This window comes from Aotus nancymaae, unplaced genomic scaffold (assembly GCF_030222135.1).
Source record: "Aotus nancymaae isolate 86718 unplaced genomic scaffold, 86718_ANA_hifiasm-v0.15.2.pri h1tg000030l, whole genome shotgun sequence".
Taxonomy (NCBI): domain Eukaryota; kingdom Metazoa; phylum Chordata; class Mammalia; order Primates; family Aotidae; genus Aotus; species Aotus nancymaae.
Window position 1 is genome coordinate 29,347,842 of NW_026988443.1, and position 16,480 is coordinate 29,364,321.

A 16,480-nucleotide genomic window follows, 5' to 3' on the forward strand; every position below is an offset into this window, starting at 1 on the left:
GAGTTTGCAAAAAGGTTTAAATGTATGCAAGGCAATACCTAATGCTTATCCTAAGTTCTGGGCCTTCTGATTTATCCTAGGAATGAACATTTTATCAGCACTAAGAGTTGGTCCACTTGTCAAATGAATCTTAGCAATTTGATGTTTTTTTTTAGGCATCTCACATTTAAAAATTTTTAGGAGCAAACCTTGGAATTCCATCTAGAGAATATTTGGGTGAATATAACAATATAACCTAAGTAGGGCAGGTTAAAAACACACAAAGCCACGAGAGAAACAAACAATAATCTCTAAATGGCTCTATAAAGATGTTTTGATATCTCAAAAATATACTATACTGGGCTGGGCGCAGTGGCTCACACCTGTAATCTCAGCACTTTGGGAGGCCGAGGTGGCTGGATCACCTGAGGTCAGTTGTTCGAGACCAGTTTGGCCAACATGGTGAAACCCCATCTCTATGAAAAATAGAAAAAATTAGCGGGGAGGGGGCTGCAATCCCAGCTACACGGAAGGCTGTGGCAGGACAATCTCTTGAACCTGGGAGGTGGAGGTTGCAGTGAACCAAGATCACACCACTGCACTCCAGCCTGGGCAACAAGAGCAAAACTCTGTGTCAAAAAAAATCACTATACTGGCTGGGTGAGGCGGCTCATGCCAATAATCCCAGCACTTTGGGAGGCTGAGCTGGGAGCCTTGCTAGAACCCGGGAGCTTGACACCAGCCTGGGCTATATAGCCAGACCTCATCTCTACAAAAAAAAACAGACCAAAAAAACCCCCCAAAACCAAAAAAAACCTCACAATACTTCCCTCATTGCTATGCCTTATTCTCACTTATTTAAAGCTCTGAGGGGCAGAGATCTAAAAGGGAATAAAAACATGTAGGAGAAAAATTGGGGCTAAAAATGAAGACCTAAACACAGAGAAATCCAGCATGGGCAACATATTAGGAACCCAGCTCTACAAAAATACTTTTTTTAATTAACTGGGCGATGTGGTGTACTCCTGTAGTTCCAACTACTCAGGAGGCTGAGGAGGGGGATCATCTGAGCCCAGGAGACTGAGGTTGCAGTGAGCATGTTCACACCACTGTACTCCAGCCTGGGCAACAGGGAAAGGCCCCATCTCTTATGAGAAAAAAAAAAAAAATCCAAAACCTAAAAACACAAACAGAAACTTAGTAGACTGGAATCATTTCCATAAAAAAAGCAACAAAAGTGACATCATTTGACATGTGAAACTAGATAGCTGCAGATTAGAAAATGCACCTCAAGAGGTATCAACCTTTGTAAGGAAGGCAAGGTAGCTCACATAATATATCACGGCTGGCCGGGCACGGTGGCTCAAGCCTGTAATCCCAGCACTTTGGGAGGCTGAGGTGGGCGGATCTCGAGGTCAGGAGTTCAAGACCAGCCTGACCAACACAGTAAAATCCCGTCTCTACTAAAAAATATGAAAATTAGCCAGGCATGGTGGCAGGCACCTGTGATCCCAGCTATTCGGGAGGCTTAGGCAGGACAATCTCTTGAACTCAGGAGGCTGAAGGCTGTAGTGAGCCCAGATTGTGCCACTGCACTCCAACCTGGGCGACAGAGCAAGACTCTGTCTCCAAAAAAAAAAAGATATCATGGCCATATTCCACTTACGTAATTCCCACCTTGACCCCTACACAAATGGGTTGGACATGAACAAACTTCAAGGAGAGAGAAATTTATATGAAATTCATCACAAAAGGACTGACTACTCATTTTCATCTTGTTAATCTATTAAGCTGAACCACATGAATCTTTGTTTAGGTCAAAAATGGTCAAATATCAGCAATTTCGTATGAGTTAAGCTAACAATTCAAGGTTTCTGAGGTTTTTGAAATGTTCTATTTCTTGACCTGTGTGATTATTAATTCACTGAACTATACGCTTTGATTTGTGAACTTTTCTATATGTGGTATCCACCAATATAAGAGTTTCACGTGAAAATTATAATCAAAGCATCACCCCATTTTATTTGGTCATTATTTGAAATAAAACATAAAAGGCCACTTACTATGTCTGTTAGGGGGCTTGAACGGCCCACTTTCTCTGCAGAACAGTGCAGTGGGAACCACCCCGAACTAAAATATCACAGCTCTTCCTCCACTCCCCTGCAGATCCTATCTGATGAGAGAATTATCCACATGCTCTTGGTTCCTCTTTATAATTATGGTGTTTGTAGTTAAAAAAAAAAAAAAAAAAAAAAAAAGGCCATACCATCAAAAACATGAACGCAGGCTTAAAGGAGGCCTTATCTTGGAAATGGAGTTATTCTGATCAGAGTGGGATTTACACACCTCCACAAAGCCAAAATTAGTCTATTCTGCCCAATCTGAACCCAAATATGGTGGCACATGACATGAATCAAAGAGGAATTCAGAACTGCCTCTTGGACTGACAGCTCTCCTTAATCTCTGGGCCTGAAACTCAAGAAAATCCCCACATTTACCCAACTATGAACCTGGCTTTCAACTCAACAAAACGTCTTAGTTCCAACCTGTTTATCAAATCATCTATCCAATTACCTGGGAGCATGTGGGAAAAAAGAACTAACAATTTTGCATGGAAAGGACTTGGAGATGATATAGATTAGTGGGTGTTCCAGGGAGGTCTGTAATAGCCACGTGGGCAGAACTCCATCAGAGATGTGAGGAAGAGGACTATAGGAAAGTGTCCCGAAAAGCCAAAAAAAAAAAAAAAAAAATCATTTTCCCTATTTGACTAAATGGTTTTGCTCAAGACTGGTCTGGTCTCAAACATCAGTTGCTGCCACTCATTTTAGTTACACACAACCCTAAAATAAAGTCAAAGATAGTCAACTATTGGTGTAAACTTATAAGGTTAGACATTCTACTGAAATCGAACTGAAGACACTACTACTTCCTAGAAATGGGTGTCTGGTCTAAAATAATTCAATTTTTAAAAAACAAGTATCAATTACAATCCATTATTTCTCATGGAGTGAGAGATAACAACAAAGAATTTCTAAGTTTGTGCAGTGCTCAGTGGTAACTCTGTTTAAAACATGTCAGCTAAAAGTCTGTCTAAGCCAGACTTGCAATCTGTCAACACAGAAAGCTTTCTTGGGATCATTCCTGTGCTCTGCCAACATTCTCTACACTGTTGGCACCAAAGGTTTCTGACAGCTTAATGATAACTACTCTAGGGACAATGAGTTCTTTGAGAAACTAGGCACATAAGGACAAGCTCAGGTAATTTTTCTATCATCTGGTCCACTCAAATGGGTATTTCCATGTAGACTTAGTGAAAAAAAAGAACAACAACAACAAAAAAAACCCAATCTTTTAGACATCAACTTTAATACTTCTTCTAACTATGAAGTTCCAAATATGTTAAGATCCCAGAACTTCAGAGGCATCCCTTAATTTCCTGACAAACGTCAGAAAACCATGGAAGATGTGAAGCTAAGGTATTCTACCCTGAAATAATGGGAACCGACTCAGTGAATGGAGATTGCAAGAACAGGGTTAAATGGGCACTAAAGACTATGGACCATAAGAACCACCCACCCCTCCATACACACACAATTTACAGCAGTTAAAACCAACTAAAAGGAACAAAGCAATGCCTTTCTTGAACAAACTGATTATGAAAGGGAAGACTACGGGGGGGTTACTAATCTAGCTGCTGGGCCAGGCAGGAGACAATGAACAAGAATCCAGGAGAAGGGGTCAGAATCAAAGACTGCAGCTCTGGCACTTACCCGCTCCTTGTAGTAGAAGGAGCTGATGGAGACCTGCTCTTTCTCACTGCGAGTGGGGCTCCCACTGTATAAACGAAGGTTCCCAGGGGCCTCTGTGCGGATCTTCATGGGCGTGATCAAGCCCGTGTGATAAGCGGACAAGGCTGAGAGAGATCTGTAGTTGAAAATGATAATTATCCACACTGGCTGCAGTCCTGTCATATTTCTAAGTGGTGCTGTTGTTAGCACTTGACATCAAGAGAAGACAAAATGAGAAGATGGAAACTCCAGAAAAAGAAGTCAGTACAACTTTTAACACTGAAAAATGCTTTATCTGCAGAAGCATAGAATGCTTCTATGATTACAGGCATAAAAATTGAAAGAAATCTACAAACTACTAGAATAAGTGAATTTGAATACAAGGTCAAATATCTACTATAGTTCAAATATCTACTATAGTTCCATATATTAGAAACAAATATTTGAAAAATAAATATTTTAAAAACTTATTTACAGTAGCATTAAAACACATCAAATACCTAGGAATAAATTTAATTTTTGAAAATGTGCATGAAAATACAAAATGTTGCTGAGAGAAATTAAAGACATACAATGATGGAGAAATACACCATGCTAGTGGATTGGAAGAGTCTATATTCTTAAGATGGCAGTTTTTTCTAAATTGATCTATAGAGTCAACACAATTCCAATAAAAATGCAAGCAGGCTTTTTAGTAGGAACTAATAAGTGGATTTCATAATGTTATTAAAAGACCTGAATAGCCAACCCGAACTAAACAAGAATAATGTAAATGGAGGACTTGACCTATCAGATTTGAAGACTTAACTATGTAAAGGTACATTATGAATGTAGTGTTGGCATAAAAGATAAATAGATCAAAGGAAAAGAGTCCAGAAAGACCACCATATATGGTCTACTGATGTTCACCAAAGCCATCAACACAAATTCAATGACGAAAGAAAATCTTTTCATCAATGGTGTTAGAACAACTAATTTTCTCTACAAAATAAAACAAACTTTGACCCCTAACTCATATTACATGCAAAAATCAATTAGAAATGGATCACAGACCTTAAATAAGGAATTTAAATCTATAAGCTTTTATTTTTATTTATTTTTCTATAAAGCTTTTAAAAGAAAACACAAGGCCAGGTGCAGTGGCTCATGCTTGTAATCTCAGCACTTTGGGAGGCCGAAGCAGGCAGGTCACTTGAGGTCAGGAGTTTGAGCCACTGCACTCCAGCCTGGATGACAGAGAGTGACTCTGTCTCAAAAAAAAAGAAGAGTATTTTCATGACCTTGGGATTGGAAAAGATTTTTGAGGCACAACACAGAAATCACTAAAAATAAAAATTAAAAAGTGATAAACTGGACATCATCAAAATTAGGAAATGCTGTTCACTGAAAAACATTAAAGAGGGAGAAAGGCAAGCCACAGATTAGGAGAAAGTCAATATATATATCTAGCAAAGAATTTGCAACCAAAATAGGTAACAACCACAAATAAATAAGAAGTAACAGTTCCCCCAAAATAGGCAAAACACTTAACAAGCACATCACAAAAAAAAGATACCCAAATGGTCAATATGCACACAGAAGTTGCTCAACATCATTCATCATCAACATGGAAATGCAAATTAAAACCACAGTGAAAAACTAGTACACTCACATCACAATGGCTAAAGTTGAAAAGACTAGCAACACCCAGTTTCGGAGTGGATACACAGCAACCAGCGCTCTGAAACATTGCTGCTGACAGGGTAAATGGCACAACTACTGCGCACAAATTTTTGAGCAATTTCTCAAGTTAAGCATACATCTATCCAATGACTGAGGAATTCCGCTCCTCAGGTGCAGAAATTAATACACACTTTTTTTTATAAACATATGTATCCAGGTTTGCTCATAATAGCCCAAAACTGGAAAGGATGCAAATATCTACCAACAGGACAATAAATAAACAAACTATGTTATATTCATACGATGGACCTACTGACACATGCAGCAATGTGGATCAATGTCAATAACATTACATTGAGCAAAGTAAGCCAGACATAAAACAGGTCATGCTGCATGACTCCATTCAATGAAGTTTAAGAACAGGCAAAACTAAACTACAATGACAGAAGTCAACATAGTGGTGTCCTCTCGGTGCTGAAGGGCTGGGGAAAGGGACCGGGAACCTTTGGGGATGAGGACATGCTCTGTATCTTGGTATGAGTGTTGGTCACCTAACTGTACGCTTCAGATTTTTGTACTGTAAACTATCTCAGTAAAGGACTATCAGTTGAAAAACATTCTAATAGGAACGTTTTTCCCTCTAATCCGAAGTCCAGATATAGATATTCCTTGTTTCCCTTTGAGAATAGGGGAATGTTTTACTACAATAAGGAATTGGGTGTAATGTAGGTGTTCCCTAGTACTTAACCCCGGTTCCCATGGGGCCCAGGTCACATCTGCCTGGGTTACTGCAGAGACTGGCCACCTCTTGGCAAAGCAGCAGTGTCTGCTCACACATGTCATTCAGTTTGCTTTCTTTCTTCTTTTTTTTTTTTTTTGAGACGGAGTTTCGCTCTTGTTACCCAGGTTGGAGTGCAATGGCGCAATCTCGGCTCACCGCAACCTCCACCTCCTGGGTTCAGGCAATTCTCCTGCCTCAGCCTCCTGAGTAGCTGGGATTACAGGCACGCGCCACCGTGCCCAGCTAATTTTTTTTGTATTTTTAGTAGAGACGGGGTTTCACCATGTTGACCAGGATGGTCTCGATCTCTTGACCTCATGATCCACCCACCTCGGCCTTCCAAAGTGCTGAGATTACAGGCGTGAGCCACTGCGCCCAGACCGCTTTCTTTCTTAACTCAGCTATTCATTCATAACTGATATGATTAGGCTTTATGCCTCCTCCCAAATCTCATCTTGAATTGTAATCCCCACAATCCCCATGTGTCGAGGGAGGGACATAGTGGGTGGTGACTGGATCAGAGAAGCAGTGTCCTCCATGCTGTTCTCACAATAGTGAGTGAGTTCTCGTGAGACGTGATGGTTTTATCAGATCTGACAATTTCTCCTTCACACACACACTCTCTTTTCCCTGCCGCCATATAAGATGTGTCTCTTCACCTTCCATCATGACTTTAAGTTTCCTGAGGCCTCCCCAGCCATGTGGAACTGTGAGTCAATTAAATCTCTTTTCTTTATAAATTACCCAGTCTTGGGCAGCTCGTTATAGCAGTGTGAGAATGGACTAAAACAATGACTATGCTGAGTATATTGTATCCAATGCCTTCAAGGGTTTGCAGCAGGGAGGTTTGCAAGTTGTTATATCTTGGCCACCAGACTACAGAACCAGAAGTCTACTGTGTAATCCCAAAGTTTAAAAAACCCGTAATCATAACAGGAAACACGGAACACTTCCAATGTGCCAGGTGGTATTTTAAATGTTTTTACAAGGACTTAATCTTCCCAGCAACTGAAGGTAGTGGGTGCTATGATCATCCTCATGTTACTGTTGAAGAAACTGAAGCTGAAGTTTAGGTAACTTGCCCAAGGTCATAAAATGACAGGGCCAAAATCTGGATCTGGGCACATTGGCTCTGAAGTCCATATTCCTATCTGCTACACTAGATTGCCTATAAAGAAAAACTTTTCTTTAAAGCACAGAAAAATAATGACTAGACAGAAACATGTTCTGTTGTTAAGCATGATTCTGCCTAAAACACTGAAAAAGAAAAGAGGGCTTTGACATTTTAATTTAAAACTTCCAGGCCAGCGTGGTGGCTCACACCTACAATCCCAACACTTTAGGAGAGTGAGACAGGTAGATTGCTTCAGCTCAGAAGTTTGAGACTGGCCTGGCAGCATTGCAAAACCCGGTCTCTACCAAAAAATATAAAAATCAGCCAGGCATGGTGGTGCACACCTGTATTCCCGGCTACTTGGGAGGCTGAGGCAGGAGGATCACTTGAGCCGGGAGGCTGAGGCAGGAGGATCACTTCAGCCAGGAGGTAGAGGCTGCAGTGAGCTATGATCACACCACTGCACTCTCCAGCCTGAGTGACAGAGCCAGATCCTGTCTCAAAAACAACAAAAAAACCTTGCACATTTGTGTTTTCCCAATGCGCTACTTATGCAATGTTTTAAAATTAAACATTGTTTGGTAATATAAGCAGCAGCATATTAGTGTTGTGAATCTACAGATGGTCTTTTTGTTATTTTTCCAGTATTATTTCGTGTTAAATTGAATAATAAAATAATTAAAAACAAATAATAATATGCTAGGAATAGGGGAAAGGCACATTTAAAACGAATTTGCCTTGTTTTGACAGTAGCTTTTATCAAGCTACTTCTTCTAATGGTTTGGTAATAACTATAAAGCAGAAATCGCAGCTTTCTTGCAATTTAACTGACTTCAGTCTTTCTCAAATAAATCTTAAAATGGGAGTTTAAAAACTCCCATTGAAGAACCAAAACTCATTGTCCAAAGACAAACTCAGTGGTCCTTCCCAGGTCTCTGCCCACGTCTGGCCCTGGGTACACAGAGTGGTTTCTGCATCTCCCAGACTCACCTCGGAGTCGGCTCTGTGGGAGACACTGCCCGATGCATCGTCATGGGCCTTGTGAAATATACCAGGTAACCTGAAGAAGGAGACATCACATGAGCATATCAGTGTCAACAAGCTGGACCTGGGAAATCCTGAGGCAGGACTGGCCAGTCTTTCTTCTATCTCTGTATACTTGAGGGTAAGACACATTTTCATAAGCTTCAAGGCTCATGACTGCAGTGACCCTTACCAGGAACAAAGGTCAGCACGCCAGGGTCCAGGAGGGAGGATGTATGTGGACTGGGCAGAGTCGTCAGTGGGACTCTAAGCCTCTCTAGCAGGGGCTGTCCCCAACTAAGAATCAGGGCTCTGAGTAAAAACCCAAATCCAAGCTCATCAGAATGAAGAAAGCTAAGACCGCCATTCTAGTGCACATTCTTAGGGTAAGTCCACAGACGCCAACTGGGCATCAGACCCTGCAACACTACTATAAAAGTCTCGTTTGAGTTCTCCGGAAATAAAAGCAAACATTTCCTGATGAAGATGTTTATACAGAATCTATGCCTTTCTTAGCTGCTCCCTCTCAAAATCTAGTATCGGAGAACCAAAGAGACCCACCTGCTCCACAGAACCTGGCCCCAGAAGTCCTAGGAAAGGGAATGTTGGCGTCCTGGTACGACCCGTAGGCAGTAGTCACCCGTGCAAATGTGGGTAAGGGAGGTGTGACGGAGTTGGGGAGTGCAAACGGGTTGCTGGAAGCACTGTCTTCCTGGTTCTGAAATTTAAAAATCCACAAACTAAAAACCACAACCTGTCTTAAAGCTGAATTACAAAATAAAGACCCAGCATTACAAAACCAGAAAACTCATGATTTTAGGGAGAAAGAAATAAACAAAACACTAAAGCGTAAGTTGGGATGACAATTTCATGCTTCCCACCACAAAGGACTCAAGGCAGGAGACGAGCTGGCGCAGGCAGGGCTCCAGGCAGCTCTGGCCACGCTTCACTTTCTGCAGGGCCGTGTCCTTCAGAATCTAGAAAAAGCCCAAAACACGGTCAAGAAGAGGAACACATTTCTCCTATATGCATTTTATTTTTTTTGAGACAGAGTCTCTCTTTGTTGCCCAGGCTGGAGTGCAGTGGTGCAATCTCGGCTCATTGCAATCTCTGCCTCTTTGGTTCAAGTGATTCTCGAGCCTCAGCCTCCCAAGTAGCTGGGATTACAGGCGCCCGCAACCATGCCTGGCTAATTTTTATATTTTTAGTAGAGAAGGGGTTTCATCACGTCGGCCAGGCTGGCCTCACCTCAAGTGATCTGCCCATCTCGGCCTACTAAAGTGCTAGGATAACAGGCGTGAGCCACCACGGCCGGCCCTGACTGGCTTTTCTTCTGCAAAGTGGTCAGACACAGGGTGATGCTGGGAGCCGGGCTCAGGGTTAAGTCAAGGCTTCCAACACAGTGTACTAATCTAATTTCTACCTCTACAGAGGTTCAAACAGGATTTATTCCAGAGCCCTGCTAGAGAAGCTCTTTCCCTAACCAAGGCAGCACACATGTGGGTACTGAGAGGGCAGCTTTTAGTAACAGAAGGACTATTATTTCTTTATAGTGAATAAAGGCCCTTTTCCTCACCCTCAACACTACCCTTTCCAGGAGAAATATCAGTACCTTAGAAGCAATACCCACTGGCCCAGGCTGAAATTGCTCTCAGTGATATAAGACAAGAGGAACCGATTTCACTTCAGTGAAAATTATAGTATCTTTTTTCTTCTTTAAATATATAAATCCTAACACTTTAAACCCATTATGCCTAGTGTTCCGTTACTTGAACACCAAGCTTGTGGGAGTTATTTATATCCTACTGCTCTTTTTTTATGCTACTCGTTTTTTTTCTTTTTTTTTTTTGAGACGGAGTTTCGTTCTTATTGCCTAGGCTGTATTGCAACGGCACGATCTCGGCTCACTGCAATCTCCACCTCCAGGGTTCAAGCGATTCTCATGCCTCAGCCTCCTGAGTAGCTGGGATTACAGGCACACACCACCACTTCTGGCTACCTTATGTATTTTTTAGCAGAGATGGGGTTTCACCATGTTTCCCAGGCTGGTCTTGAACTCCTGACCTCAGGTGATCCACCCATCTTGGCCTCCCAAAGTGTTAGGATTACAGGTGTGAGCCACTGTGCCCGGCCAAGGTCTGATTTTTCACCAAAAGAAAATTTGCAACCTCCAGCATAAATGGGTTAAGGTGTATGCTACAGACATGAACTAACATACAACACTGAAGACAGGCATATAAACTGAGCCTGTGTTATCACCACCCACGTGGGGCTACTGAGCACTTGAAATGTCACTAGTCCTAACTGAGAGATGCTGTTAAGTATAACATCACAGAGAATGTGGAAGACTTAGTACAGAAAAGAAATGTGTATGTCTCCATAAGTTTATACTGATAATATGTTAATAGGAGAATATTTCAGATATACTGGATTAAATAAAAATATTCCCAAAACAACCTGTTACTTTTAATTTTTTTAGTGTAGTTACTAGAAAATTTTACAATTCCATTGGCCTGAATTATATTTCTATTAGACTGCACTGAATTAGACCTTTTTTTTTTTTTTGAAGACAGGGTCTCACTCTCTCACCCAGACTAGAGTGCAGTAGTGCGATCTCAGCTAATGGCAACCTCTGCGTCCCAGGCTTAAGCAATCCTCTCACCTCAGCCACCTGAGCAGCTGGGACTACAGGCATGCACAACCACACCTAGCTAATTTTTATATTTTTTGCAGAGACAGGGTTTTGCTGTGTTGCCCAGGCTGGTCTTAAACTCCTGAGCTCAAGTGATCCACCTGCCTTGGCCTCATAAAGTGCTGGGATTACAGGTATGAGCCACAGCACCCAGCCCTGAATTAGACAAATCAGACCTTTAAAGACATTTCCTAATCATATCATTTTATACTAACAGAAAAATCTATCTTTTGCATATGTCCAAACTAGGCAGTGAAATATTCAGATTCCAAGTTTAATATGTCAAATACCACAAGATCTGAGTTCATGGCATTTCAGAGATCCTTAAGGCACTTGAAAATTTTCTGGTTCCATGGGCTAACCCAACAAGATGAAACAATCAGTGTCCACGACCCAAACTGGGCAAAAAAAGAGCAGCACTCAGGCTGGCCTGAGTTTGTTAGAATACTTCAGTCCCTTCACTTGTGACACTGCTCAGACTGAACAAGGTGATAAAGAAGCTCATGGGCTTTGTCATGGAGATTCCACCTGATTCGCTGTGGATGAACCGACGCATCAAGTCTCTGAGTCTACAGAATTAAACACAGATGCCAGGCTGTGGCGCCTCCATCTGGACACCCGCTGTGCAGCTAGCCAGCCTGTCTCTAGGATAACACCAGCTCCCTCTGTAGGATAAAATTTTTTTTATGACGTTACATGTTTTTTTCTAATTATAAAATAACTTTTAGCTTCAGAATACATCTTGCCGATATTTCCATGTAAATGAAATTGGATTGCAGGGCTCGTAACTTGGACTCCTAAATGAAATTGGATTGCAAATCTCTTAACCTGAGATGATACATAGCGTTAATGAGATCTGTGGTCAGATTATATGCAATTCACATATTTATAGGCAATATTTTCAAATTATATGCAATCATTTTGCAGATTTTTTCTGAGGAAGGGTCCATAATTTTCATTACACTTCAAAGAAAGTCCATGACTCATAAAAGGTTAAGAACATTGCTAATACTAGAGCGTGTATGAAACAGATGACTTCTGAATCTCACTGAATGGAGTTTTCATTCTTCTTTTCTACTCAACCTAGACAAACCAGCATGGTGGCTCATGCCTGTAATCCCAGCACTTTGGGAGGCTGAGGAGGGCAGATCAACAAGGTCAGGAGATCGAGACCATCCTAGCTAACACAGTGAAACACTGTCTCTACTAAAAACACAAAAAATTAGCCAGGCATGGTGGCGCATGCCTGTAGTCCCAGCTACTAGGGAGGCTGAGCCAGGAGAATTGCTTGAACTCAGGAAGCGGAGGTTACAGTGAGCAGAGATTGTGCCACTGCACTTTAGCCTGGGCGGACAGAGACAGACTCCATCCCAAGAAAAACCTAGACAATGATGCAGATGCAGAATAGCAAGAAGAATTTGGGAACCCAGACCCCCACCTTTAGCAGCTTCGCTTTCATGGTGGACGTGATGGTTGTGGGGTTAATGAACTGGAAGGAAGGGGCAGCGTTGTTTGGGTACTGCGCAGGGAACTTCACCAGCATCTTGACGCGATGGCTGCTGCAGTGCACAGACACTGTGCAGCTCCTGTCCGCCGCATCCATCTGCAACAGACAAATCCATAATTGCTTTGGTGACAAGTCACAAAGCATCTTTCGACACAAGTACATTTAACTGAACACTCCATGTTCCTAGTAATTGGGTGAAGGGAAAGAGTCTACAAAGACAAATGTGTGTGCAAGACAATTAGTTTTTAAAAAGATTCTTAAATTTTCATACCAATGTAATAAGCTCAAAGTATTCTTGTGTGTATGTGTGTGTGTGTGTGTGTGTGTGACATGGTCTGACTCTGTCACCCAGACTGGAGTGCAGTATGGCAGGATCTCAGCTCACTGCAACCTCCACCTCCTGCATTCAAGTGATTCTCCCACCTCAGCCTCCCAAATACTGGGACTTCAGGCATGAGCCACCATGCCTGGCAAATCTTTGTGGGTTTTTTTGGTAGAGATGGGGTTTCACCAGGTTGGCCAGGCTGGTCTCAAATTCCTAATCTCAAATGATCCACCCATCTTGGCCTCCCAGAGAGCTGGGATTATAGGCGTGAGTCATCACAAAGTTCAAAGTATTCTGACTTTAACAAAGCTTCCTCCCAAGGCTGTGGGGTAGAAACTTGTTATATTTATTTTGAGATAGGAAAATAAAGCAGGAAAAAGTTTAATACCAGAGTCAACTAAAAAAGTGCTCCTGGGAAAATCCACAGGGGAAGAAAGTAGACTGGGGATTGCCAGGGGCTGGGAGAAGGGGAAATAGGGAGTAACTGTCATGGGTATGGGGTTTCTTCTGCAAATGATGAAAATGTTCTGGAATCAGACAGTGTGAATGGCTGCACAACTTTGTGAATATACCCACAACCACCAGATAATACACTTTAAAAAGGTATATTTTGGCCGGAGCAGTAGCTCACGCCTGTAATCCCAGCACTTTGGAAGGCCAAGGTGGGCACATCATCTGAGGTCAGGAGTTCGAGACCAACCTGGCCAACATGGCAAAAACCCCATTTCTACTAAAAGTATGAAAAAAAACTAGCTGAGCATGGTGGTGTGCACCTGTAATCCTAGCTACTCAGGAGGCTGAGGCAGAAGAATCGCTTGAACCCAGGAGGCAAAGGTTGCAGTGAGCCATGATTGCACCACTGCACTCCAGCCTGGGTGGAAAGAACAAGACTCAAAAAAAAAAAAAAAGGTGAATTTTATAGTATGTGAATTATATCTCAATGATTTTTTAAAAGTACTCTCAAAGAAAGGAATCAAGGCCAGGTGTGGAGGCTCACACCTGTAATCCCAGCACTTTGGGAAGCCAAGGTGGGTGGATCACCTGAGGTTGGGAGTTCAAGACCAGGCTGACTGACCAACATGGAGAAACCCCATCTCTACTAAAGCTACAAAATTAGCCAGGCATGGTGGTGCATGCCTGTAGTCCTAGCTACTCAGGAGGCTGAGGCAGGAGAATCGCTTGAACCCAGGAGGCGGAGGTTACAGTGAGCCAAGATCCTGCCATTGCACTCTAACCTGGGCAACAAGAGCGAAACTCTGTCTCAAAAAAAGGAAAAAAAAAAAGGGAATCAAGATCTTAAACTAGATCACTAGGTATCCACACTGTCCTCAAATGGGACAAAGGGAGTATAAACTGACTTGATATAGATCACTAATTCAGCAAAGAACGCTTTCTATCTTTTGATTTGTGTTGCCATCTAGAGACAACAGCTGGAGTAAAGTGAAAAGAACCACACACGTTGGAAATCTGGAGACTCAGATGCACATGTTATTTCTTCCACCAAACAGCTGCTGACCTCAGACAAGTCATTTCTTCTCTTGATGTCTCAGTTTTCTCAGCTGTAAAGTGAGGCTAAAAGGACTTACAGCAGACTTGTTTTAAAGGCCTCATGAGATAGTTATGTAACAGCTCATACCCATTCCTGCTATTCATTATATTTGGGTGAAGGAAAAACTATTCAAGCTTTAAAACTCCTTCCTGGAGAGATACTCAATTTTCTGAAGCAAAGAGTTTCGATACTTGCCCCAAAGGAAGAGTAAATGTTCCATAGGCTAAGTGAATAAAGAGGTTTTGGCTGCCTTCTTACTATGAATCTAAATCCCTCAGCCTGTCAGGGAAGACGGCACGGCACAGCACAGCACAGAGCACCCTGAGGGGCTGGAGGGCTGGCTTCCCAAGTCAACTCTGCCCATAACCTCAGCAGCAACTCCTGCCAAAACACTAAGCCTCCCAGGTTTCAGTGTCTTCCTCTATGGTAAAATGTGATGTTGAAGCATCTAAGGAGGAGCTAAGACACATGAGCATCAGGTTCTCCTTTGGCTGATCTTAGGAGAAAAAAATAGGATTAAGAAGAAAGTCTGCATTCCTTTTTTTTTTTTTTTGAGACAGAGTCTTGCTGTCACCCAAGCTGGAGGGCAGTGGTGTCATGTTGGCTCACTGCAACCTCTGCTTCTCAGGTTCAAGTGATTCCTGTGCCTCAGCCTCCTGAGTAATTGGAACCACACCCACCACCACACCTGGCTAATTCTGTGTGTGTGTGTGTTTGTGTGTGTGTGTTTGTGTGTGTGTGTGTGTGTGTTTAGCAGAGATAGGGGTTTCACCATGTTGGCCAGGCTGGTCTCGAACTCCTGGCTTCGTGGCTTCAAGTGATCCACCCACCTGGGCCTCCCAAAGTGCTGGGATTACAGGTGTGAGCCACCGCACCTGGCCAGAAAACTCAAGAAATAAAAAAGCAAGCAGAGAGAGTTCTGTTAAAGCTGCGAAGCTGTTTGCTAACTGAAATCGTTGCTGAAATGGTTCCCTCTACCACAAACTGCCATCTGCAAACATGAGACACAGTTGATTAAACTAAGTACCTCCACATTGACATTCCGGATTTGTACATTGATCAGGGAGAATTCCTGCTGCAAGGTCTGAGGCAGTCCCAACTGATCTGATTTCCTCTCTTCCAGGAGATTGCTAGGGGGATCTTCCTTTAGGGCTAGCAGGAGAGAGAAGTTCAATGTTGGAAAGCATTTTTGAAAATGAATCAGGGAACAGGTCTGGGGTATCTGCCACATCTCTGCACTGCGTAGAGTGGCACCTCACCTGAGACGTCAGTTTGACAAATTACCTTCTTCCTCCCCGTGGCTTGCATTGTGCTGGTGATCTAGATCTTCAGCGTGCAGGGTCTTCTCGGGTTCCGGCAGAAGAGAAATGCTCTCAATGAACTCGTCGACACCATCTAATATGTCATTTGCACAAAGCTGCAACAAAGGGGAGAAGATGTAGTTCTAGAGAAGTCAGTGGAAAAGATCGTCATGTCTGATTAAAGAGTTAAAAATGGGAATGACAAAGGATAGAGATGTGTCAGCCAAGAGCTGACATAATCAAAATAGATTTTACCCATCACCAGCTCTCCCTGGTTAAACACCCAGGATAATAAATCCTATTATTCAGCCCTGGAAATTTTTCATCATGTTCAGAGTTTATGCAAGCCTCAGAAAAAAAAAATTACTTTTAACTTCAAGCCTTGATGGAGTTATTCAGCTAATCCAGGAGCAAAAATATCATAACCGGCCGGGCACGGTGGCTCATGCCTATAATCCAGGCACTTTGGGAGGCTGAGGTGGGCAGATCACCTTAGGTCAGGAGTTTGAGACCAGCCTGACCAACATGGTGAAACCCTATCTCTACTAAAAATACAAAAATTAGCTAGGCATGGTGGCAGATGCCTGTAATCCCAGATACTCAGAAGGCTGAGGCAGGAGAATCACTTGAAGCCAGGAGGCAGAGATTGCAGTAAGCCAAGATCACGTGGCTGCACTCCAGCCTGGGCAACAGAGAGAGATTCCATCTCAAAAAAAAAAAAAAAGAAAATCATAACCTCAAGGCATTTGGTGCAAA

General features: G+C 42.5%; 1 protein-coding gene across 10 annotated transcripts in view; it reads right to left on the reverse strand.

The window, feature by feature from the left end:
* Window positions 1-16,480, reverse strand: part of WDR59 (WD repeat domain 59) — a 141,292-nt gene that overhangs the window by 54,872 nt on the left and 69,940 nt on the right. For 8 of the 10 annotated variants that reach the window (XR_010344895.1, XR_010344894.1, XM_064383315.1 and 5 more), the window contains 7 exons: window positions 15,708-15,840; window positions 15,451-15,575; window positions 12,481-12,645; window positions 9,232-9,327; window positions 8,912-9,068; window positions 8,318-8,387; window positions 3,753-3,906 (listed from right to left, as the gene is read on the reverse strand). Coding sequence is in view for 8 of the 10 variants with exons in the window: in XM_064383315.1 (XP_064239385.1) it covers window positions 3,753-3,906; window positions 8,318-8,387; window positions 8,912-9,068; window positions 9,232-9,327; window positions 12,481-12,645; window positions 15,451-15,575; window positions 15,708-15,840 (900 nt within the window). In the remaining 2 variants the exon portion in view is untranslated. The remainder of the gene's footprint in view (window positions 1-3,752; window positions 3,907-8,317; window positions 8,388-8,911; window positions 9,069-9,231; window positions 9,328-12,480; window positions 12,646-15,450; window positions 15,576-15,707; window positions 15,841-16,480) is intronic. The other 2 variants (XM_064383314.1, XM_064383318.1) reach the window with 2 other exon arrangements.